This window comes from Pempheris klunzingeri, chromosome 7 (genome assembly GCF_042242105.1).
Source record: "Pempheris klunzingeri isolate RE-2024b chromosome 7, fPemKlu1.hap1, whole genome shotgun sequence".
NCBI classification, from domain to species: Eukaryota; Metazoa; Chordata; class Actinopteri; order Acropomatiformes; family Pempheridae; genus Pempheris; species Pempheris klunzingeri.
The window spans coordinates 19,288,580-19,315,295 of NC_092018.1; the positions used below are offsets into that span (position 1 = coordinate 19,288,580).

A 26,716-nucleotide genomic window follows, 5' to 3' on the forward strand; every position below is an offset into this window, starting at 1 on the left:
GCTCTCTGCATGTGGAACTGGGACCGTATTGGCTTTAAAATCTAGTGTGTCCACAGCATTGTTACTGAATCACATTTTCTAGGACTGCAGGCACACCGAGATCTGCATGATATTCAGATAAAGTATCTGGTTCAACATAAGATTTTTTTGTCTCCCAATCTTTCCATATCTTGACCACAAGATGGCGTAAATATAAATATATATATGTATGTATATATATAGTTTCCATGTCAGGGAAACACATGACTCTGATCTCCATGTATATATTTGTTTTCTGTTCAGGGATGCGTTTTTTTCTGCTTGTATGTAATATCTTGATAGCATTATTTCCATGTAAACAAAACAGCATCCCAGCAATAAGTCTCATTCAGTGAAAGTTATACTGAAGTTAATAGTCAATCTTGTGGACGGCTACTTTTTTAATGTAGGCAACTATATTCAATGGAGAATATGCTCATATTTTGATACTACAGAGCTCATCTCATCTCCTTGTGCGTGGACCACCCAATGGAAGCACTGCATGTGTCTTTAAGAGGCGTGTGTGAGAGGAGGAGGAGTCGTGATCCTCATCGCGGTGTAGGAGCAGCACTCAGCTGATGGGAGGGGTGCTGCCTGCAGACAGGAGACAGGATCCATGGCAACAATCATGGCAGGTGGGAGCTAAAAAAAAAAAAAAAACATGAAGAGAAACGTCTCTAAATGATTTATGTGTTTTTAAGAGAATACAGGATAAGAAAAGTTGTGATAAATTGCTGGAAAAAATGCGCTGTTTGTGCTTTGTGCTGTTGTTGTAGAGGCAGAGACCCGTCAGAGGCTGCTGCGCACCGTCAAGAAGGAGGTGGGTGCGTTTAGCTCAGCTGTTATCGAGTTGGAAAAACAAACACGTTGGTTTGTATGAAGCTGTGTAGTTCACACCGTGCACAGGGAGGAGATCCCTGACAAACAGTGGCTGGAATTACTGTGTCTGTACTTGCTGTTCTGTCTTCTCCTGATCATGACACCTGAGACAGATGGCTTGTTGCTCATCTGATTTATCTCACAAAGATGAGAAAACAAACCTGTGTTAAATATTAGAATACCAACAGCAGTCTTCAAAGTATGGCTAAATGTATTTTCTTAAATCTAGTAAGTAAATGTAGTAAATCTATTTATCTGATCCAGTGCTCCCTGCCTGAATGTTCGTGCTGCAGCTCTAATTATTCGGGTGGAGAAGCAGCATGATGGAAACAGATTGTCTGTAGTCAGTGTTTGTTTGTGGTGTTTATGGCAGAGCAAACCGTCAGCCTTCTGCAAAGCCATTTGGTTAGACACAAACTGTGTGTGTGTGTGTGTGTGGGTGGGTGGGTAATGCATGTAATGAGTTATATGGTGATGAGTGGAAGCAAATATAGAAGCAGCTCAGGTGGTTTGTTCAGCTGGTTTCCAATACTTCGTGTCACTCTTCATCATTTGCGGTTGCTGCAGTGACAAAGAAGACCAGAGTTCAACAGAGATCAGATGAGGCGTCACTACCGTTTAGGCCGTCTGACATTCAGCTCTCGAGCGAGGTTTCTTCTGACATGTCGACGTCCCAAACGGTGGTGAAAAACAGACATGGAATTAATTAATGTTTGCAGAGAGAGAGAGACGTCACCATCGCCCATCATCACCTTACTTGGAACTTGTGTTGATGCTGAGATGCTTAAGTTGCATGAGCGTCCATTTGGAGGAAGAAGAATGAGGATTTCTTAGCTTCTTCCTCATTGTTTTGAAAACTGCTTAATATTCAGAAAGTCCAAAGCAGAGTCACTCCAGCTAAATAACCTTTTTCTGGACCTGCTTATTGTGACTGAATATTATCATGATTTTAGAGCCGGCTGTGCTTGATCTTATTCAGATGAAACTGCTCTACAGCGTTCCTCTGATATGAAGATATGAAGTCCACTATGTCTGGACTGATCTGGACTCCAGCCATGGGCATATACTCAGTTTCTATCCTTGGTGCATCACTGAATTCAGCTTTACTGAAGTAATATACAGGTTTACTGAAGTAATATACAGGTTTACTGAAGTAATATACAGGTTTACTAAAGTAATGTACAGGTTTACTGAAGTAATGTACAGGTTTACTGAAGTAATGTACAGGTTTACTGAAGTAACGTACAGGTTTACTAAAGTAACGTACAGGTTTACTGAAGTAACGTACAGGTTTACTGAAGTAACATACAGGTTTACTGAAGTAACATACAGGTTTATTGAAGTAACATACAGGTTTACTGAAGTAACATACAGGTTTACTGAAGTAATATACAGGTTTATTGAAGTAATATGTAAATTGGTTGCTAAGAAACAGCAATTAAGCAATTAAGAAACAGGAAGTCACTGTAAGATAGCTGTAGCTGTAAGATAAAAGATTTAGGTGACCAAGAGATATATTAAGCTTACCAGACAATTCTCTTTAAATGTAGGTATGAATCTGTTTTGCTTATATATGCTTACATGGAAACTGTTTGTGTTGCGTGTGAGGAAAATATCAGATTAAGCTAACATAGCCAACGTTGTTTGGCCATTGTAGGCTAACATTAGTGGCATGCTGTTCAGTAGTCTGAGCAACATCGTGTTATTTTTATGTGAAATATAATGTAAAGAAGGTTCACATCATCGTATAACAGCATGATACTTATTTAAGCCTTCTGTCTAACCTGGCTAACTTATGCACTCTACATTAGCATGCTAATGTAAGCTCTGTCGGTTGGTTCAGGAAGCTATGCACCAGTTGGCTACACCTGACAGTGTAAATATTTGGGTTAGTGATCATTTCAATGTAAGAGCTAGTTTGTGTGGTGAAACCTGTTTTAATTTGGGAAGCGTAATGTTAAATCTCCACCTCGTCAAAACACTTTTGTCAAAACAAGGTTAAGTTTGAACCTGCAGCTGGCAGGAAACTGAAATTCACCTCAGAAAATATATATTAATACAATAATTAAGTATTAAAAGTTGAACCAATTAAGCTTCAAACAAACTAACTATGATAATATCCACTGCATTCTACTTAGATGATAGTTAATTTGTGTTCTTATAAAAGGTGAGTATCAGCTTTTAGCATGATGGTGCCTCCATTATACCTCAGTGATGTTACTTTTCTCCTGTTTAGGTTTTTGTTTCCTTATTTTGTTCAGGGAAGGTTTCCAAGACCCCACTTAACATTTCCACCTTTATAGTGAACACCCTCAACCCTGAAAGCTTCTCAGCATGTCCTAAACTCTTCTGCTATTGTTGGTAGTGGTCACTACAAACCAGAAGTGTAGCAGAGAAACGCTAGTTTACTCCAGTCTTGACCAGTTTAACCTCCTTGTGGTAGCAACTGATGGATTTATTTCATTATTTTCATCTCAGATTTCCAGACTCAGACTTTATTATAAACTTCTACTTCTACTTTATTATATATATTAAATTCTAAGATTTCATTTCTGTCAAACTAAGATAAATATCACATCCTGGATCTTGTGAAAGGAGGAATGTAGAGACTTTGTTCTGTTTTCCTCCGGGTCTTATCAGTGGAGACCAGACCCTTCCCATGATTAAACCTGCCTCCTGTGTGCCGATACGGCCTCGTCGAGATTCATTCACAATCGCTCTTTCACTGTTTCCCACAAATACAGACTGATGGAGTCTGTGGATGGACGAGCACTTCATGAAAATCAGCTGAGGAGTTAACACTGGATTTTTATTTATTTGTAGGGGTGTTTTTCAGATCTGCGTATTTCCCCTAAATGAAACATCTTGTTGTTTGTACTGTTTTCCCATTAGTTTATGTTTATTATCACTCCGGGCTATACCATATGGCGTCTCTATGCTGTGGGTTCTTGCACTTGCCTTGTCCAGCTGGTTATGGGCCACCAGCCTGCTCAAATATACCTGGATGTGGGCCATTACCCAGAGAGTGCAGGACGTCTGTGGCAGCAGAATTACCTCCTGGCACAAAATTGGTTTAAATTAGATCTCTTATTTGCCTTAGCTTTGATACGGAACCCATCTCAGTCTGTCTCGGTCTCTTTATCTTGCTCTGATCGTGCCTCTGAACTGCGCTCCTCCTTCTGTCTTTTTGTATATCACACATGCACAGAAACACAAACACACACCTGTGTTTGCTAAAGGAGAGAGAGGGGAGGGTGGGGTGGTGGTGTGTGTGTGTGTGTGGGGGGGGTGTTGAGAGACAATTAGAAAACAGGCCACGCAGATCTTGCACCATTTACTTTGCTGTTTCACGTTTTTTAAAAGGCTGAGTGCTTACTCAGGATATGGTTTCATGCAGCGGAGTGTACGATAATCCATCTGTCTTGTTCTGTGTTCTCTGCTAATAGAGATCTTCTGATTCCTGATAGCGTGTTGATAGAAAACACTAAAACAGCGTGGATTCTTACTGCAGGAACAATCTGAAATCTGAAATACTGGCAGAGATCTTACACTGAGACTATTACACAGATTTTGACCTTTCTAGGTGAATGTATTCATAATCGGGTTTTGGTATGGATGAGGTAGGATTAGGCTGTAGGGGCAGAAGTATGATACACACCATGGCTTGTGTGAATTTGCACACCACTTATCAAACTGAATTACAGTAAAGGTGATGCTTAATATCCTGGCTGGTGTTGTGAATGTTAGGGTTAAGCCAACATGGACAAGAAAAGCTCAGAAAAACTGGAAGCATCACAGTTCCATGACAACAGGGAAACTTCCTCTGCTGAAAAAGATCAGGCGATGTGATCAAAAGCTCAAGAACAGCTACTCAATGGACCCTATGATGAGATTGCCATGTTAAGCCGTCCACATTTGAGCCTGGGTCTGTTCGAGGTTTCGTCCCGTTAAAGGGGAGTTCTTCCTGCCACTGTTGCTCAATATAATATCTGATGCTGCTCATGTGGGGATTCTTGAATCCTTAATTTTGAATTCCTGAATCATTGAGTCTCTCTCTTAATTAAAGAGTTTGGTCTAGACCTGCTCTTTATGTAAAGCGTCTTGAGATAAAGCTGTTATGAATTGGTGCTATATAAATAAAGATTGATTGATTAATTGATTGATTAATTAGTTCAGACTGTGTTGTGGTGGAACCGTGTTCACTGCCTCTTACGTTCTTTATTCGTTGTTTGATTACTCAAATACTAAAGTCTTAAAGCCTTCAGTACAAATGTGAAATTGTGATACCTAACTTTAAATCAGATGTTTAGCTCTGCACACATGGATTAACCAGTGATGATTGTTCATATTTTTTCCCCTACATTCATCAGCAGCCACAGAGATGATTAATAATGAAGGGTGGATGTTAATGGATGGGGCTTTCTCTCTGGCTCTCATTTCTCGGCTCTGCTGTTGCAGGAGTTAATTGGAATACTCTGAAGATCTTTTATCACTCTGGCTGATGCCTTCAAGCTACAGCTTTTAGTTAGAGCAGATTCATCAGGCTTTGCCACCATAACAGAGACATTTAATGGCTGCTATCATGTCACGCACATCGTCTCTCTTTAAATTCTACTGAAAAAATACTTTATGTTGTCATTTAAGAAGATATGGCTAATCTAAATTGTAAATTGAGGATTTGATTTGGGCTTGATTGATACCAAATTAACACACTAGGACGCCAGGGAGCTGGATAATGTATGAAACGACGACAGCGCTGTACATTCAGACATAATTAGTTACTGTAGTTAGGGAGCTGCAGTCGTTTATTCCAAAGATGAATGAATGTTGTTGGTGCATCTTCTTTGGAGGAAGTGATCCACTGTGCGACACGTGCCGTCTCCATAGAAACCTGCAGGTTGTCTGTGCTTAGACGCTTCATCGTATTAAATTCCTCAGAGGCCTGATCTGTAGCCCAGATGAGAGAGATGAGAAAACACAAGGAGTCTGCACCCTCAAATTGGCAAATCAATCAGCTTTTGTATGTCAACTGCACTCAGAAAGAAAACGTGTGTGTGTGTGTGCGCTGGTGTGTGCACGTGAGCAGAGCGGGTGCGCACCACATCAGACTGACACTGATGTGTTGGGAGCATGAATCATTTCTGTTGATGCTGAAGATAACAATGCTACCAATGTGAACAGGCCAAATAAATGCTGTCTAATTAGTGAACGTGTCTTTGTTTGACATAAATGCTGTCAGGGGTGCACGGTTGTGGGCACATTTTGTTTTCCAAGTGCGTTCATAAGCCTTTGTAGTTTTTTCACAAGTGAGAGATTAGTCACATTTACGTCCTCGTCTTGTATTAACAGTGAGGGTGAAATCAGTGCTCAGTGGGCAGATTTTTCTCAGCAGCATCACAGAAAAACTAGTTGTTTCGTGTCTCACAGTTAAATCTGAAATCTTGGTGTTTCATTGTTCTACCTTTATTCAGATGTTGCTTCATTGTAAAAGAAATGAACTGCATATGGACTGATGGATGTGTATGCATTTACATATGTGTGTTACTTCAGTGTACATGTAGGGTTGGACAATATGATGAGTAGAAAAATTTTCTACACTCTCTATGCAGCGCTGACTGGATTATAGTATCTGTTTGTCAAAGTTGTTTCTTTGCTTCTTTTTTTTTTAAACTCTTTATTTATGTTTTTATTTTCTACAGACATAAAGAACCGACAAAAAACAAAAAGATAACAAATGTAGTGGGGTGCTACTGTCAGAATAGAAACCTTACAAATTCAGTGAGTTAGGGGTCTCCAACCTTTTTCAAGCTTTGAGCTACTTTTACACAGCAAGAGCGTCAATGAGCTACCCTCATCTCGAAAACTCCTGTGTAGCTGTGTGATCAAGGATGCGTTTACCTGCAGATAGATATTTTCAGCCAATTTGTAGAAAGTTACAAAAGATTTGTTCTTCTATATTACTGAGTTTATGTTAATGTTTGCAGACTGTATAAAAATGAGACAAATCAAGCAAATGTGCATTCAGAGAAGGCTTTTGGCAACCCACCAAGAAAGAGCTTAAAAAGTACTGGTTGGAGATGCCTGAGTTATATAGTGTGACCATTTTTCCCATCTTTTCTCAAATTTGCCCATAGTCAGTCTTAAATAATGAGTCTTCCTTTCCATCACATAGATTTTGTTCATAATTTCTCTCCACTGTGTTACAGTTAAAATGTCACTCTTCATCCAGTTTCTTGTAATAGTTTTCTTACAGGCCAACAAGATCACTCTGTAGAGGTAGGCATCCTCCATACGTACCTCCTCTTTTGCTGGCAGTCCAAAATACATAGTCCCTGGATCGTTTGATATTTTGTAGCAAAATATTTCCTCAATTACTTTTGCAATATTCTCCCAAAAAGGTCTTACATTTGAACAGGTCCAGAATATATGAGAATGACTGGCATCCATACTACCACATAGTCTCCAGCACGGTTGTAAAATTTTGAGCTGCTTACTTTTGATATGTGGTGTAATAAAATATCTAATTATGTTTTTCCAGCCATATTCCCTCCACTGTCTGGAGCTAGTTGAAACGTGCTGTAAAAGGCAAACAGAATGCCAGTCATCCTCTGACAGTTTAAGTTGTAATTCAGCTTCCCACTTTTGTTTTACATATATGGAGTTATACCCATTACTATTGTGTAGACATTTATATAGTTTGGATACAATTTTTGATGGCAATCTTCTTAAAGCCCCTGTCACCATTTCAATTAGTTCACTGCCCTCTTTTGAAAAGTGAGTCCTTATGTCTGAGTTGAAAAAGTGTCTTAATTGGAAGTACCTAAACAGGTCTGAGTTATTTAAGTTAAATTCGACTTTTACTTTGTCAAAAGATTTAAACATTCTCCCTTCAGTTAGGGTACACACGGCTGTGATTCCCTTTTCCACCCATCTTTTAAAGGTATCGTCAAGCTGACCACTTCTAAATTTAGGGGAATGTAGGGGCCATACCAACAGTTTACAGTCTCCTTCCAACTTGGATTTATTCACTATGTCCCACCAAATCTTAAGGGTTGTTTCAATTATAGGATTTACCTCTTTAGGCCGTGCACAATCTTTATCACCAAGTCTCGATTGAGGTTGGCATGTATCATAGTTAAGTTCGATATGTTTCCATTTGGAATAATATTCTTCTGCGCACCAATTAATCACATATCTCAACTGAGCAGCAAGAAGTATTCCTTTAAATTTGGGAGAGAAAGACCTCCTTTCTTTTTCTCAAGTTGAAGCGTTTTAAACCTTACTCTTGGTTTTGAACCCTTCCAAATAAACCTACTCACTTGTTTATCCCATTTAGCGAACTGTGCATCTGGAATATGGACTGGTAAAGAGTTGAATAAATACATCAACCGAGGCAATACATTCATTTTTATCACCTCTATTCTTGAGCTGAGATCTAGAACCAAGTGTGTCCATTTTGTCAAGTCTTTTTGGATTTCTGTATTTATTTTGCCATAATTAACTTCATATAATGTATTAAATTCTTTAGTAAAATTTACCCCTAAATATTTTATTTGATCTGAATCCCATGCAAGTTTAGTTTCTTTGCTTTTATTAACCTTTTACCTTTGTATGTACAGTATTTATAAATGGCTGCCAAATTCAATTCAATGTGTTACATTAAACTACCCTAGATATTAAAATTATTGGTCCACAAAATTGAGCTGTGGTGTTAAATCTAATCCGAAGGCAGAACTTCATCTTCTGGAAAATGTTAAGATGAAGCTGTAAATATCCCAACATGAAAGCTAATATTGTTAGACAGCTGGTTGCTTCGTGACCACTGAGCTGCCTCTCAGACCAACGATTTGCTCACACCACCAAAGGACTGAATCAATGTGCAGATTGGAAAATGTGTAGAGCAGAGGGAACCTCAACCACTGGAGCGAATAGCTGTGTGGTTCTGTGTCTGTGTGCAACATGAACTTGGCAGTGTAATGTGGTCGCTGTGGACAGACTCATTTCTACAGGAAATTACAGCTATCTGTGTGGCTGTGTCCGGAGGTTGATATTCCCCGTGCAGATTGCAGAGTGGTGCCCACACAGGGGCACGTCTCCATAGCCACGGAAGGGATTGACTTATCACTCGTCTCAGCTATTGGTCTGTAGCTACTGTCGAGTCAGCGAGGGAAAAAAAGGCACATCGCCGTGACGACAAAGCCTAACTAATGAGCATTGCACTTTGAGCATGTGTCTGACCTTCTCCGTCTTTTTAAAAAAGAAATTGGGTTCACTTGAAAAGGACGTCAGAAGTCTTTGACGCAACAATTGAGTCAGTTGCTCCCACTGAGGATTATAAAAAGAAAAGGGGGTCTGTGATGAACGGGCTTCCCTCCCTTTATTCTCCCCCCACCCCTAAATGCACCACTTCCATTTCCCAGTTGAGGTCCTTGGGATGAGAGCTGGTGACTCATCCACCAACTTAACATGCACTGTTCCCACTCAGTGTAGGGTTTTTTTTCTGTCTCTTTAACTTTTTAACTCCAGTTCATGTCTGAGCCCCGCACTCCTTTCCCATCACTTTACTCTCTTTTCTTATATACAGCCATGTTTTAATTTCCTAAATTCTCATAATTATCTTCATTTGTTGTCAAACTGTTTTCAACAAGCTCCTCACAGACTGCATGTATGCCGGTAGTGGCATGTTAATGAATGAGTCATTCAGAATCTGTTTTGTCATTGACAGGTGAAGCAGATTATGGAGGAAGCCGTCACCAGGAAATTTGTTCACGAAGACAGCAGCCATATTGTGTCCTTTTGTGGTGAGTAACCAAATACACAAATGAATCACACAGCTTATTTAAAACCTCTTCAGGATGAAAAAATCTGCAACGCTGAACAGAGTCTGAGTGGGTTTTCTTTTAAGCTGGAATCATTCCTGATATTGTTTGCTTTAGTTTATTAAAGTCAGTGTGCAGTTACTGCTTTATCTTTAGTTATTTATGTCACCTTTATGTTGTCCTAAATCTGTTATCTTACAGTATGCTACCATTTGTAGGTAACTATATCTGAGGTGAAATATTTTCTGGTGATTTTCTTTATATGCATTTCTTTCTTAAACCTCACACTAATTACCTTCTGTTCATTCACTTTCATCATACTGTTATTCATCTACTTAGCCTTTGCGGGTCACAAATGACGCAACTACCTAGATCTAAATGAATGAGTGAAAATTACATTCATGATGAAACAAAGCAATACTTGCAAAGGCATTTAAGCGTAACAAATCTGGAATGGAAAGCCAGTTGATTAGCACACTGTAGTTTTGGTACCGTTCCCCTTTCTTATAATTCTGCTATGCAGCCATTTTAAGAATAGAGGTTTCACTTAAAGTTCAAGTTTTCCAAGCAGACAGCATTAATCCTCTCTTGTTCCTTGTGAGAAGGCAAAAATCAAAATACAAAGAGGATAGGGTAAATTTGGTGGTGCTTATCATTGGATTAGTTTTTCTATAACAACGTATATGTCCAACAACAAGAATACATTTGCTTCATAAAACCTCTTAGATATGGAAGGAAGCTGAGATTTCAGCAGCTACATTAAAAACAGACAGTCAACTCTCTGATGCAAAGAGCCACATCATCAACATAACTTTTGCGGTGTATAATTAGTTTTAAATAGAAATAAAGGGCATTTAAAGTTCAGTATTTGGCAAATGTTGTCGTTCTTGCCTCCAAATGGCACTAATAAAGTATGATTACTGTGAGAAACACACTTCCCACGTGCAGACGCTCACACCAGTCAGATGTCTGGCTCAGTCCAGAACTGTATTCAGAAACAAGATATATTTGGAGATTTCAGTGTGAATAAAATGACTCTCAGTTTGCAGAAAAATATGATATTTTTACTAGCCGGAAGCTATGCGTGCAGACACAAACTGTTCTTAAGACTCTCTTAAAGCCGTGAAATGTAGGAAACTGTATTTATGGTATAAACATGTGAACAGTGATAAACCTTCCCTTGGCACAGACTCTTATTACCACGGAGGAAAATGGGGCGAATAAATAAGCTGTCTTCATCGCACCATTGGGTAAATGTGTGCGAGGAGCTGCACCAACAAAAATATGTCAATACTGTTAGGTCTCTATTGGCCCCGCCGGCTATTTTGTTGTGAAAATGTAATTGCACACTAATGTTGCACTGGATCAGTGTGGCAATGGGCGACGCAGCTATATTCAGCTGTCTTTTCTAGTAACCTGTTTTACTGGTATCATACACCCAGTCACCCTCCTCCTCCTCCTCCTTCTCCTGTGAACCTTATAGTGCCTCTTGTTAGTATACATCCTCTTTCAGTTGTGGTCTATTTAGAGATTTGAGTGTATGGGGGATGGAGGAGGAGCTTGGCAAGCTCACCAGGGAGCAATTAGCCTCCACCATCATGGCTACAGTGATGAGCTGCCCAGGCCGAGTCTGTAATGTAGATGCTGTGGAGGGAACGTGTGTCAAAAAGCCACTATTGACTTGAGTCAGGACGCAGTGAAAAGTAGCACAACAAAGTGTATAACAAGCACAGCTTTCCTGATAGAGTAGAGGCTCTGATTATTTCATTAGTTTAATAGTTAATCCTTAGCCAACCCAGTTACATGTTGAACTTTCTGTCTTTCAAAAAGATACTTCCACTTTTGCCTGTTAGCGGCACCAGAGGTAATGATGTAAATTTTCAAACAGGCGTGTTAAAAACTTGTGAATCTACTTCAGTTTTGATGGCCGTCAGGAAAGTACAGCTCACGTCTTTTTCTGTCGTCGATACCGAAGTCGTTTGCATGTCACATCTGAATGACCTGAAGAATCAATTAATCATTGTGGTTAAAGCGTCCAATGGTTTTCCAAAGATGCAATTGATTTGATTGACTTTGTAATGTAAAGGATGGTAACTGTTCCTTCAACCTGTACAAAATGTACATTTTGCTCTCTTTGAATATGATTCAACTTAAAAATCTACAAAAATATTCACTAGAAAATAGTAAAGCATCATATGTATGTTGGTAATGGCTGTTTTTATTGCAGATTAGTCTAGAGATCATTTTGAATCAACTGATTCATCATTCTGTCTATGAAATGCCAGATAATAATAAACAAACTCAATCACAGGCACTAGAGCCTAAAGTCATTTCTAAAAATTGTCTATTTTGTCTGAACTGCAGTCAAAACTCCCCAAAGCCATTCAGTGAGAATTCAGCAAACATGTGTTTTTATCACAGTGGATAAATAACACAAAATGACAAACTGAACAGAAAACGTCATCAGATAATATTATGCGGGTCCACATATTGACTGATTGTCTCAGCAAGTCCTAAGACCTTGTGTTGATGCCTCTGGCTGCTCTGAGTGAAGTATTGGTCAGCTGTGTGTCCCCGTCCAAGAGTCTCTTAATACACTCAGTTGCCCCAGATACAGGATGATTAGAGGCAATTTACTGTGTTGGATGTTTTTACCAGGAGGGACTGCACAAAGGCCAGATCACACTGACATGATGCTACTTTCATCAAAGCACATTTAATGCTGTGTGTTATTGTTGTTGTAGAAAAATTAGTTAGATAAAACCTTTTCAATTTTACAGACTAATTTGGCACTCCTGCTTTCTGTTTCATGTTCCGTCGCCCTGCCTTGAGTCTCAATATGAAAGCAATGTGTTTTATTTTATACTTTATTTATACTGTATGTGTCTCTACAGTGATAAACATATTTCCCATGTGTGAGGTGAACAAAATATCATTTGCAACGCTGCCAGTGATGCAGTTGTTCATTTCAGAGACGCTTGTGGCTGCAGACTTTGAGGCACACTGGGGATTCTCTCTGTAGCTTGGTTGATAGACAGTGGCTATCAAAAAGTGAAAAGGTTTGGGAGTTGCTTTTTTCATACTTGTGCCGCCTGAGACTAGTTAGCAGAAATGATGAGAGACTGAGGAGGATGAATTATATTTGGAGACCTTTTAATGTTGAGCTTTGTTCTGACATTTAGCTTCTTGCTCTTATAATGATGTGGGGGGGGGCAGTATGGAGAGATAAGGAGCAGGGTGCAGAAGGACGATGAGGGCATATTGTGATTTAAAGTTTAAAAAAAAACTGAAAGTTGATGGCTGCGATGACGTTTTTATCACCTAGGTCGAAGTAAAAGCCTGTTGACAGTGATCGTAGGAACATCAGTGACAGATAAAGTGACAGACTAAGAGTGACAGGATGGAGGCAGGAGAGAAGCTGCGTTTCGAGGGAGAGAGGATGATGGAAAGAGAGGGATCGCGATGCTGATGAGTTGCCGCCGCCCCTCCCTCCGCTTGTCTCACCCAGAGCTCGATCGCTCCATCAACAGGCGTTGCCACGGCAACCCCAGCCTTCCCCCTGACCCCATGTGAACAGAGCCACAGGATTAGTCCTGAAAGAGAACTCAAATGTCAACACAGCTCCAAGCGATGCCACGTAGGCCTGAGAGAGAAGAGGTGTGTCTGATTTTCTGCGCAGTTGAGTGAACGTGCAAGTGTGTTATCTTGTCATCGACCTCTGTGTCCACTCCAGCTCACTGGAGCTTATGCAAAAATTATTATTTGAAGGCATTAATTAATTAAAAATGTTTATTTTATGCACCTAGGAAATCCATTTAGGAAATGTGCAGTCTTCATTTGAGCAAACAGTGACGACAAAACACTTGTCCTTAAAATGCAGCAGAATTAATTATAAAGCCGAAACCTAAATCCGACAGATTTAGATGATGTGGCACTTAGTAATGTTGTCTATTCAGACTCATTTTCAAGATATGGATATACAGGTGCTTAAGGCACCAGCTTCCACAGTTATTGAAGTTAATGTATGACACGCTATCATGCAAGACACATTTTTTGTGCCACAAAACCACATTTCTTGGATCTAAATGCTCACAAAATTATGAACATTTTGTGCCACAAACTTTTTTGAGCCATATTAGATGTTTTATAGATTAGATTTAGATTAGACGCATTTTTCATTACAAATTAAACATGTACTACTCAATATTTTTATATCATTAGTTAGCTGAAAGATACCAAAGCAGCTTTCACGTTGATTGTTTTGGTCCTGCCGCTTGCAAATTTATTGTGTTAAAAGCCAGATATTTTCCTCAGCAACTGACGGAGACCAAAACAGCTAAAAGTAGAATATGGGACTTGAATTTATCATAGATCCAACTCCAAATGAATGCTAGTGTTGCTCCATCTCTCCTGGATGTATAAATAGACAAGTAATAACTTGTATACCACAACTGCCTAATATGCGAGTGTTTTGTTCGTACATGCAGTTTTAGTAAAGCCCACTTTGTTAAAGAACATATTTTCGTTTTTTCCAACCCTGTGTTTGCGTCCACACACAGCTGCAGTGGAGGCATGTGTGCTGCACGGGCTGAAACGGCGGGCAGCGGGCTTTCTGCGTAGCAACAAGATAGCGGCACTCTTCACAAAGGTGGGGAAGAGCTTCGCCCCAGCTGAGGAGCTGTGCAAGAAGGCCCAGGAGCTGGAGCAGATCATTGAGACAAAGTGAGAGACGCACAGACGTCGCAGATCACAGCAGACTTCAAAGCGCACATCAAAGCCTTGTGCAAGCAAAAGCACTGAACACAAATGGCTGTCTGCTTACTTGAAGGGCTATTTTCTATTTTGTAAAGCCTCTAAATAATTCATGTTTGTAAGCCTTTATAAATCATGCATCACTGATGCCATTAGCTGCATGCAGAAACAATGGAACATGTTATATTTGTTTTGTTTGAATTAAAAATTATGACTCTGCTTCTGCAGACGAAGTCAAAGCTTACAAAGTCAAGACAGCCTTCGCAAGATGCCCCGACTGCCAAGCCTCACCCCACAGGGAGTGAAGAACCTGTGGATCCGGACGGCTCTGTTTGAAAAGGTGCTGGACAAGATTGTCCTCTACCTGGTGGAGAACAGCAGGTACTTTCAGAAGGGCCGATGACAGTCTGTTAAACTGTTTGTGTTACAGGAACTCAGTGTCCCCTTAAAACTCCCTCTTTCATGTTTTTCTTCCAGTAAATACTACGAGAAAGAGGCTGTTCTAATGGACCCAGTGGACGGACCCATCCTTGCCTCTTTGTTAGGTAATAATACGTGACGTTGTAAGCTTTTGTGTCTTTTAACAAATCACCTAGCAACATGTGCCCCACCCTGGTTTAGGCTTTAGGCTCATGAAAATGTGTGCAATCGTGGTGGTCTTAACAACAAGTGGAGCAGACTTTTACTTTTCTCCCACTGCAAAAGGTTACCTCTGGAGCAGTGCCCTATACAATGATATCATGGTGCCATCTCTATGCCTCTGCACCAGCAACACAAATGTCTAATAGGATAAAATGATGAAGTGATGACATTTTGTATCCAAAAGGTCAAAGGTCAACTTCACTTCGACATCATGATGTTCTGCAAATACTTTTCTGGTTATTAACAGAACAGAAGGGGAGGTTGTGACCATTTGGGCAGGTAGTGAGTCAGTGACACTAATCTTGCCTACCTTGAAACTGTGGAGATTGTACAGATCTTCAACTTGCCTGTTAAGTGCAGGTGTACAACCACAAGGAGTATTCCTCCTCCTCCTGCAGTCTTTCTTGTTGCTAACTCTTTACTGGAGGACATTGTAGACTTAAGCAAATAGTGCTGACAGGCTAACCAATAGAAATGTGGTCTTCTGCCACAGGGACACAATCCCTCACTGGCTTCCCACCACTGAATGCTGACTTTTTTTCAAAGGGTCTGACCCAGAAGCACCGCTGCTGGGGATTAGACTTGCTGGGGGTCTGAGCAGGCACCTCATTGAATGTGCCAGTAGTTGTACCTTTTAGATTAAGCTGTTGCTGTTTTGCACTGTTGGCAGTGGTTCCCAGCCAAAAGAGTAACAAGATAAATCTGAAGGGTCATGGGTTGATTAACTAGACAGGAAAGCAGAAAAAATATCTTTATGCACTATTTGCTATTCACCTTCATTGTGATAGTGGGACCTTGTGCTTTGGAATACACAAAGATGAAGACAGCTGACCACTTCTGGACAGACCCGTCTGCTGACGAGTTGGTACAAAGACATCGCATCCATGGTGGCCACTGCAGACAGGATTCTCCCACTAAGAGGCCTGCACTGTGTGTAAGTATTAAAACAGTAATACAGTAGGTGATGCAGAATTAATGCCAAACTCCTTTTATTTTATCCCACATGTCTGTATCATATATTTATTCTGGCAAAATAGCGGGAGGGCAGCAGAGCTTTAGTGGTACATCTCATCTGACCAGCCACACTCCTTTCTGAGATGCTGTCTGTTTGATTAAAGAGGATCTGTTAAGATTACTTAAGTGAAGCACAGCGCATCCCAGGAAAAAGAACGTGCATATGAGTGTATCTGAGACCTTCACACCTCGATTCAGTCTTCAAGTTATCAGTGAACCAGGACAACTCGGCCTATCTTATAACACCACAATACTCCTTACAGTTGTGCGGTACAGTTGAATGGATGTATTCCGAGCAAAAGTAGACTATAGTTTGGCATCAGAAACGAGGGAGGGTGCATTGGTGCATATGAATGAATATTTCTCATTTAAAAACCTCATTCGTGGAAGATGGCTATATGACTGTTCAGCTGTAATTCATTCTGCGAAGATGGTCATCAATTTAGCACTGGTTTACAGTGCTCTGATTTGATATACTTGGCGTCTGCTTTGTGCAGATCCAGAAGCGGCACTCCAGCAGCAGCATGGATGAGCGCCCTTCCCCCTCACCATCAGCTCGTGAATATGTGGAGTCCCTGCATCAAAACAATAGGGTGACCCTATTGTTTGGCAAAAACAACGTGCTTGTACAACCGGTAACTATCTGATTCCCCCTAATCGCTCATGGATATATAGATATGAAGTCATATTTCCATTTACAAGTTTAACAATTTTACAGAAGAAACATATCCTTGGCATCACCTGTCTGCTCTAAAAATAGCAATAGCAAAATGTTTTGGTGAATGCATGTCCTGAAAATCTTCTTCTTGTGCTTTCATCCTTTCTTTTTTCACAAAACAAGTTATTTCTTTGTATATTTATGTTATCAGTGTAAATATATGGACAAGACAGCTTTACCTAGCATTTTCATCTCCACAAACAATACAGTCTTCTTCAGGCTAATATATACTGACATATCCTCGATTATTGCATCTAATAAAAACATTCATGTGGTTGTTTCAGAGGGATGACATGGAGGCTATCCCAGGATATCTCTCTCTGCACCAGAATGCTGACATCATGACCCTGAAGTGGACCCCCAATCAGCTCATGAACGGCTCCGTTGGAGACTTAGACTATGAACGCAGGTGCAGAATTATTGTCTACATAGCTTGCTTTAGGATAATATCAATAGTCCTTCTCATATTAAGAATATCCAACATGAAGCCTCCTCAAAGACATGTAAACTGTCTGCTTTATTTCTTACCGTCTTCTCTCTGCTGTTTGTGTAAGACTCGGGTGTTACTGAATAATGCAGTTTCTTGTGTGGCTCAGAGGCTCAGTATGCAGCTGATCTGATGAGGCTTATTTTCAGTGCACCAGCAGGCAGCAGATGGTTTATTGACTGAGACACTGTCAGACATCTCTCAAACTAGCAAACCGTGTTATGTCCCTGTACCTGTGCATGGTTTCTATCACCAAAAAAATTGATTACTGCATTAGCTCTCTGTGCCCGCTCATCTGTGTGCACACTCCTTACTGCTCTCTTTATTATCCATAAAATTAATGATCCTTGAGATTTCGATATGCACGAGTGATACATAAATATTCCCTATAGATTTATATTTCACTGTTTGCTGGTGATCCACCCAATGTGGTAAGACCAGTCTTGTTACTTAACTGACCAGTGTTTGGTATCTTTCAGTGTATACTGGGACTATGCCATGACAATCCCTCTAGAGGAGATAGTTTACCTGCACTGTCATCAACAAGGTGGGTCCACACAAACCTTTACCTTTACACCACAATTTTAACTCAGCGTGTGTTATTTCTGCCTCTTCTATTTATTATCGTGTCTGCAAGTAAACACAGCTGTCAAATAAAATGCCATCATGAATGATCAAATAAAGAAATTATTTCCTGTACATCTCCTGTAGTTGACAGTGGGGGGACGGTGGTGCTGGTCAGTCAGGATGGGATCCAAAGACCTCCAATTCGCTTCCCCAGAGGAGGCCACTTGCTGCAGTTCCTCTCCTGCCTGGAGAACGGTCTGCTTCCCCATGGCCAGCTGGACCCTCCGCTCTGGTCCCAGAGGGGAAAGGTCAGCTCAGGAGGTCTTTTCTTTGGGCTCGCTCCCTGGTTCCAGATGCAGAACACAAATTGCATGTAATAGGCATTCTACTAGAAAAAGAAATGCTGAACAAGCCTTATCTGATCAATAAATCAATAAAAAAGACATTTGGGTGTTGAGTGGTGGTTGTATTTATTGGTTCCAGTGATAGTGATGAATTCATGGCTTAGTGTTCTCTCTGCATTCTGACTGTAAATGCCATTAAATCTGCAGCTAAACTGAATAATGAAAACCACCCACTCACGTTCAGCCACTATTAATAGGCTTAAGCATGCAGACACTCTTTATCTTTAATTCTCACGGATGGCTTAGCAGGGTTCTAATTGCTGAGATTTTTTGGGGTTTGTGTTAGTTTAGTAACAGTAATATTCTCCTTGCAGGGAAAGGTGTTTCCAAAGCTGCGGAAGAGGGTTCCTCAGGGATCTGGATCCTCAGACTCGGTCTCAGATAAGGAGGAGGACGAGGCCACAGACTATGTCTTCCGCATCCTCTTCCCAAACAGCCAGTCGGAGTTTGGTGAGATTCCCTCTAGAAAAGCAAATTAAGATGAGCAGTGACCACGAGCGTCGCCAGATTGTTGTATTTTCATGAAAATGTTACTCGTTGTTTGTTACAGTGACTGTTACCCACCCTCCCCATGTGACTTCTTCCCTCTCCCTTCCACTGAGTGGAGAGTCTTCCTCCAAAACAGGGACCCTGGTTGTACCCAAGAGGTCCTGCAGCTGTCCCGAAGAATCCCCATCAGTCAGAGGAAGCAGCTGTAAAACTGTCACAACTCGGCTTGTCTGTCCATCTGTCAGCTTGCCTTGCTTTAATTCCCTGCATCTAATATCCTCCTGGCCTGTCCTGCGCCTCTGGCAAAGTTTACTGATGTGTCCCATGATTAAAGCCCCTCCCATTCCCCGGCACCTTTTTTACTGCATTACAGCGCAGTAACCTTTTAACAGCCGATGTGTAGACAACTGATCAATCGATCATTTCTCTGAACTGAGAAAGGCTCTTGTTCAATTCTTCTCTCCATGATAATGTAACCAAATATGATGGCTTCATGCTTTCCAACAGCGCATCAGCATCCAGATTGCTTAAATGGTTTTGTTCATATGCTTTACCTTTGCTATCAAGCCGGAATCAAGCACAAACAAATTGTGCTCTGAAGTGCTTCTAGCAGATCACAACTGATCAATGTAATTCTGCTTATGCAAAATGTTTACAGCTGTGTGCAAATATAATTGTTCTTGAAAGCCTGAGCAGCATAAGGCTTTTTAAGTGACAGTGATAATGGTTTGTTTGTTTGTTTGTTTGTTTGTTTGTGTGTGTGTGTGTGTGTGTGTGTGTGTGTGTGTGTGTGTGTGTGTGTGTGTGTGTGTGTGTGTGTGTGTGTGTGTGTGTGTGTGTGTGTGTGTGTGTGTGTGTGTGTGTGTGTGTGTGTGTGTGTGTGTGTGTGTGCATGTTGCAGTGACTCCTCCAGACTTGATGGATCAGGGAGCTACAATGTGGCATCCCACTCTCAGGAAGTCCTCGTGTTCCTCTTGTTCTCAGGGGAGCTTCTCTGATGGGGCGACAACCAAGGGGTGCAACCATGAGAGGTGAGAAATGAACACACGTCAATCTAGGCTGACTTTTGTTAGACCATGACCATGAGTAACTGCTGAACCCTTCAGAGACACACACAATTACCTGACATCCCTTAGTGCCAAACAGAAATCCTCAATCACAAATACGAAACTGAAAAAGACGCAAAGATACAAGAACCTAGCAATTACCCAGAAGACAATTATGTGACATTTCCCTCAGTGGCATGAGAATGTGTGGGGAAAATGAGGTGATAAGCAAGGCAGATAAAATGGTTATGAAAAAGGCAAGCCGCTGGGCTAATTTATTCCCTATGGCAGCACAATAGATTATCACTTGAATGATAAAAGGCTAGCCTCAACACTAATAAATTCTGTATTAGATACACTATGTCATACATTCACGACAATATGAATAACTTCTCATGCACAAAATGAATAGTTTAATGATAGTCTTTTAAGGAAAGGGTAACAGAATAGTGGCATGTTTCCTCCACGTAACTGAAATGCTCTGTACTGTATCTTCCTGCAGGGCTCCTCTGAAGCTGCTGTGCGACAACATGAAGTATCAGATCATCTCTCGAGCATTTTATGGCTGTATGTGATTGCTTATTATGTACACTGAAAAGCCTTAAATATACGTATCTGTTTGCATTCACTATGCTAAATGTCAGGAAGTTGTACATAATGTCCTCATTTTAATTATCAGTAACATCTGCAGAGCCGTTTAATAATTAATTGTATTTTCTTTTATATTCTTTTTATTGAGTTTTATGGTATGTGCAAATAATAATAATAGTAATAATAAGAAGAATAAACTAAAAAATAAGCAAACAGGAAGGCAAGAACAAAAACAAAACAATCCCACCCACCACAAAACTAACTTCATGCACTGCAATACAATACACAGAATTTTCCAGAAATAAATGCAACCACATATACTTATCAGACAGTATTTAAAAAATAAAACATTGCATCCTTCAGTGAGATACTGAATTATTATGCTATGGAACTACAGTCAGGGTTTTTGTAGAAAAGTATGCAGAGGTGTCCAGAGTTTCCAAAATTTTTCTGATTTGTGATTCAGATCGTGGGTCAATTTTTCCAAAGGAACAAGAGCCGATATCTGAGACATCCACATATTGACCGTAGGGACCTGGGGGGCCGACCATCGCAGTAATATGCATTTCTTAGCAAGGAATAACAGGATTGTTAATAGAGACCTTGTATCTGTATCAAAAAGATTACCGGGTGCATGGTTTAACAAATAGAAAGAGGATGACATTGTGAAACGTTTACCAGTCACTTCCTGGATAACAGAGTGTACACCTTTCCAAAACATTTTGATTAATTGTATTTTCAACCAGGGCTGGCATACTGCCGTCACCTGTCCACTGTGCGTACACACCTCTCTGCTCTCGTCAATCACACCATTGTGGCGCCCGATGTGCCGCGTGATGCCTACAAAGGGCTCACCACAGACGTGTGGCAGACGTTCCTCCAGGACTGTACAGTAAGCATCGCCGGTGTCACAGCACTGCAACACAAGCCTGACGTTGCTGCTGACAATATGCCGTCCAGACAAACGCATACAAACACATACAGTCACACGCACACTTTCACTCAGGCTCTTCCTTTCACTCTGTCACTCTTCTGTCTCATCCATCTTCATCCTCTGCTAATCATGTGGCTCACACCATTAGTCTCACAATAGTGTGCATGAAGCATGACTAATGGATCTGTCAGCCACATCTACACACATCTACTGTTCATTTGGACATTAGTTACATTTACCTGCAGTTGTGGAGTTTGACATGAACATAGTGATAATTAATGTAATGTTTGATCATTGGCCACTCACTGAGCCCATCCTTCACTCTGGAAACAGTAGTTTGACAAAAGAAGATCCACTTACATGCTTTTCCCAGAGCTTTCAACTGCATCTCACAATAAGCAGAGTTTCTTCAAGTGGTTTGATTACTGTTTTACTCTTTGACTTACCTAATAAAACCCACACAAATCTGTAACACTGTGGACTATATATGAAGGTACACAAACACAAACAGATGTGAACAGATGTTTTGGATTTGGACTTACAGCTGAAGTAGATTTTTATTTATCTTCCTGCAAAGAAAATTCAAAATAATGAGCACACAGTACAAATATCACCCTCATTACCTGCACTGACAGAGTAACAGCTACTTTGATGTCATGTTGTTAAGGTTGTTGTTTTAAATCACGGTTGAATGTTTCCAACATACGGTGAGAGATAATTGTCTTTCTGGATGAAGGGGAAAATCCAAATATTAACTTCTTGAGTTGCCTGAAGGTATGTCTTGTGTCTTCAGGCGTACGAGGAGAAGGAGCTGCTTCGCCTGGTCTACTTCGGCGGCGTGGATGCCTCGCTGCGTAAAGAAGTGTGGCCTTTCCTGCTGGGCCATTATCAGTTCGGAATGTCAGAAGCTGAGAGGAAGGAGGTTTGTTGTTTCCACAGTTTTGGCCTTGCTGCCAAAGCATTTCCCACCTGAATCACTGATCCTTGATCCCTCACCCCTCGCCCCAGGTGGATGAGCAGGTCAGAATGTGCTACCAGCAGACCATGCGCGAGTGGCTCAGCTGTGAGGAGATAGTCCGCCAGCGGGAGAAGGAGTTGCATGCTGCAGCGTTAGCAAAGTGCTCTTCTGGGGCGAGCATGGACAGTTCCAGTCAGAAGATGACCCACCACGACTCCACCGTCAGTAATGAGGTGGAGCAATAACACACAGAATTGTTTATTCACAAGGTGGCTTTACTCTTAAGAAAGGAACCGGCTGTTTATGTTGTGTCCCCTTCAACAATAATGTTACAGTATATAAGACTAAATGTGTTTTCTTTTACAATTTTACAAATAAAGGACAGTTCTAGTCATGAATAGTTGTTTAACGTCTGTAGCTCTGAAGGGATCTTTCTGTTTGATAAAAAATTATATCATAATGTGTCATAAAAGATGCACTTTTTAAGATATTTCTATTTCCTAAACTTAGAAGTTCTAATAAAAAGCTATTGGTTGCATTATTTACTCCAGCATTTTTGGAGTGTGCCCCATTTTAGGAACTTTAGGAAATTTTAAACTAAATAAATAGAGTAGCCATTTTTTTTTTGTGAGCAGAGCACATGATCCAACGCACAATATGATTGAATTTTTATAATATGATATTAATACCTGTGTCTGAATGTATTTATTACTCAGTCCCAGTCCTCCCAGAGCTCAGACAGACAGAGCCTGGCTCGCCTGCAGAGTGACTCCAGCAGCAGCACACAGGTAACAAAAACTGACCACATTACAGCCTGCAAAGTTGCTCTTTCAAAAACAATCTTTGAAACAAACTGAACAGCACTTATGTTAGAGTTTTTAGAATGCCAACATCTTGGTCCCGATCTTTGATGATACATTTCTCAGTATAAGGCAAAAGTAATCTGATCTCAACTCTTTTGAACCAATATTCCTCATTCCTGCATTCTCTCTCCTGCTAGTTGTTCACATCCTCCCATCCCTTCCCCTGGAGTAGCCTGCTTCCCTTTGGCTTGTTCTTTCAGGTGTTTGAGTCCGTGGAGGAGGTGGACCAGATCGAGACAGAGCCCAAGAACGAAGAGGCCAAACAGGTGCCGAAGATGCCCAATGGAGCGCTGCAGAACGGGACAAGCTCTCCCGACTCTGGACATCCTTCCTCCCGCAACTTCTCTGTCACCTCCGGCCTGTCGGATGGCTCACTCAGCACAGAGGACAGCGGTGCACCTGATTCGACGAGGCCTGGAGCTGTCCCTCAGGCGCCACAGAGCCCCGTCAAACCTGCAGGAGTAGAGAGTGAGGGTCTGACAGAGGAAACGGAGAGTCAGGTGGAAGGTAAAGTGAAGGACAAAGAGGAGGAGGAAGAGGAGGAGAAGGCACCTGATGTGACCAAAACTCCAGAAAATACTAAAACTGAGGTTATAGCTGGGAACCTGATCCAACCGTTGGAAGAGGGTGTGAAGAAAGCCAACAAAGAGACAAGTCTGCTACCCAAAACACAAGAAACTGTCGAGGAGTCTGGGGCAATTAAAACGAAGGGGCCCGAGTGTGAAGATAAAGACCTGAATGCACTGGAAGGAATTAAAAGAATTAAATCTTCAGAGTCAGGAGAAATGCAACAAGTAGAAGTGGGTATTGAGGGAATATCAAACCTCATGGAAACTGCAGAAATAAATAAAAAGGAGAAAGAAATGAGCAAATCAAAGACAAATAAACCACAAGAGGTTTTACTGGCAGAAGGGAAAGAAATTATATCCGTTGATCCCACGGCTCCTGAAGTTGAAAATAACCTCATCTTCTCGGCAGACAACAGCGTCTCCAGAGCAAGAGAAGCCTACTTTGCCTCTGAGAAAGACGCGACTGAGATCATGACTGATGAGTCTGATGAGTCTCCCTCAGCCATAGAGATGGAGGAGATCCCCAAAGCCAAAGTTTCCATGGTGCCTTGGAGCAGAAAAGGACGTTGCGAAGCAGTATCTTTCTCTGAGGACTCTGCCCCTTCCATGGAGCTCAGGCAGGATGAGAAGCAGGGAAAGCCCAGTCCAGAGGGCACAGAGTCCATCCTGTCTGAGGAGCCGGAGATGGAAAGCCTTTACCCTAACTTTGACTCTCTCGTCGGGTCTGAAAGCACAAAGAACGAAGCGACCTCTCATGAATCTGCTGGGAGTACCTTCTCTGTATGCACACATTTTTTCAAGTTCAAATTAATTTACCCTTTGGCAAATAAACCCTACTATGTTTACTTGTTTTTATTATATATATTTTTTTTATTGTTTTTGTTTCAGCAAGAGCTTTTGGACTTGTACACATTAAATCTGCACCGCATTGAAAAGGATGTCCAGCGATGTGACAGAAACTATTGGTACTTCACTCCTGCCAATCTGGAGAAACTGCGCAACATCATGTGCAGGTAAAACACTTGACAGCATCAGGGATGTAATAATGTGTAAACATGCTCACTTTACCTACGTTTACATAGAAGGAAAATGGCTGACCTGCTGTTCAAAGCTGACAGTATCTAACTAAAATGGAAGGAGTCTCTCTTTCTCTGTCTGCCTGTCTGTCTTTCAATTTTCTCTACAACCGTTCATCTGATCCACTTCACACTTGGCTGCTCTAGTGCTGAGGACTGAAGGAAGTGCAGTGTCAAGTACGAGGTCTTGAGAAGTTTGCCTTTACGGAAAAACTGTCTGACAGGGTTATGGGTTAAAGGTTACTCTAAGGTCGTCTGGCAGAAAGTGCTCTCGAGAGCTTCGGCAGTGTAACTTTCAGAACGAATTAATAAAAACACCTCTCAATCTGAACAGCAGCGTAGGCTATGACTCATATTGGCAGATAACCGTACTCGGCTGTTTCTAGTTTTTAAGTCGTCTTGGTTGTATGTTTACAGCTATATCTGGAGGCACCTTGACATCGGCTACGTTCAGGGCATGTGTGATCTGCTGGCTCCGCTTCTAGTCATTCTGGATGACGGTGAGTTGACGCTCTGAGTCACTTCTTATTTTCCCTCCTCTCTGACATTTGGTGTATTTTTACAGCTATTGATGGAACAACAGAGGAGAGTTTGCCCACTCACTTTCTCACTCCGGCTTCCTCTCTCTGTCTCCTGCTATCAGAGGCCCTGGCCTTCAGCTGTTTCACAGAGCTCATGAAGAGAATGAATCAAAACTTTCCACACGGAGGAGCTATGGACACTCACTTTGCCAACATGCGCTCTCTAATCCAGGTGACACAGCACCAGTAAAGTTTTTACACAAACTGTAGCAGTCAGGCGCAGCTAAATCCATTCACTGCCCACAAGCTTTTTCACACTTTTCCTCCATAACCGGCCCCATTATTTCTTTTCCTGAATCCCCCCCTGATCCCCATTCTGTTAAGATCCTGGATTCTGAGCTGTTTGAGCTAATGCACCAGAACGGAGACTACACCCACTTCTACTTCTGCTACCGCTGGTTTCTCCTTGACTTCAAGCGAGGTAAAGTAACAGCACTGTGAGAAAGAGTTTGTGCCAATTAGAGGAGTGGGAGATTTGCTCCTCCTTGATCCCTGTTTGTGGATAAAAAGCCAAACCACTTGGCAGTTTGCTAACAATGTAGGATTTAGAAGTCAGTTACATTTGGGGAGCCTATTCCTGGGAGTTGCTTATGAAATAATTGGCATGAGCAGCCGCTGCTTGGATAGGTTTTATAATTAATTATGCTTCATACCGACAGTTCAACTATGAACTGTGATGTTTTCTGTAAACTTTCTCACCAGGATATCTCAGTACATCTTCTCTCCCACTCCAGTAATCAGCTGCTTCCACTCTTATCCCCCTCCACTGATAACTCGCCTCCCATCCAAGCCGGCAAACACAGACGCGGTTTGACAACCGTTCCTTTATGTGCTTTGTCTTCCAGAGCTGGTGTACGATGACGTGTTTGCAGTCTGGGAAACCATCTGGGCGGCCAAGTGTGTGTCCTCTAGTCACTTTGTCCTCTTCATTGCCCTCGCGCTGGTGGAGATTTACAGGGACATCATCCTGGAGAACAACATGGACTTCACCGACATCATCAAGTTCTTCAATGGTAAAACATGCAACTTTACAGCTGACGTTACTCACATGTATGCCCTCTAAGTTTTGTTAAAGGGGCACTCCGCTGTGCTATGTGGCCCGTTTTGACATACTTGGCAGTGGAAAGAAAAACAAAGTTAACGTGTGTCCTTGTCTTTCAGAAATGGCTGAGCATCACAACATAAAGCAGATTCTGACCATGGCCCGAGATCTGGTGTGCAAGGTGCAGATGCTGATCGAGAACAAGTGATTTCAAGCGCTTTTCTTCTTTTCCTTCCAAGTAAAGTGTGAAGTGCAGCACAAGAGTAA

The 26,716-nt window shown here is 41.3% G+C and overlaps 1 protein-coding gene across 1 annotated transcript; it reads left to right on the forward strand.

The window, feature by feature from the left end:
* Window positions 1-604: 604 nt before the first annotated feature.
* sgsm1a (small G protein signaling modulator 1a) lies at window positions 605-26,716 on the forward strand. The gene is made up of 25 exons (XM_070833929.1): window positions 605-653; window positions 795-838; window positions 9,623-9,698; window positions 14,276-14,438; window positions 14,697-14,849; window positions 14,946-15,013; window positions 15,899-16,044; window positions 16,622-16,759; window positions 17,127-17,251; window positions 17,809-17,876; window positions 18,041-18,204; window positions 18,615-18,750; window positions 19,691-19,820; window positions 20,338-20,402; window positions 21,173-21,318; window positions 22,154-22,282; window positions 22,369-22,551; window positions 23,035-23,106; window positions 23,382-24,530; window positions 24,639-24,763; window positions 25,244-25,326; window positions 25,470-25,579; window positions 25,732-25,828; window positions 26,253-26,420; window positions 26,569-26,716. The coding sequence occupies exons 1-25, from the start codon at window positions 635-637 to the stop codon at window positions 26,655-26,657; spliced, it is 3,846 nt and encodes a 1,281-aa protein (XP_070690030.1). The 5' UTR covers window positions 605-634; the 3' UTR covers window positions 26,658-26,716.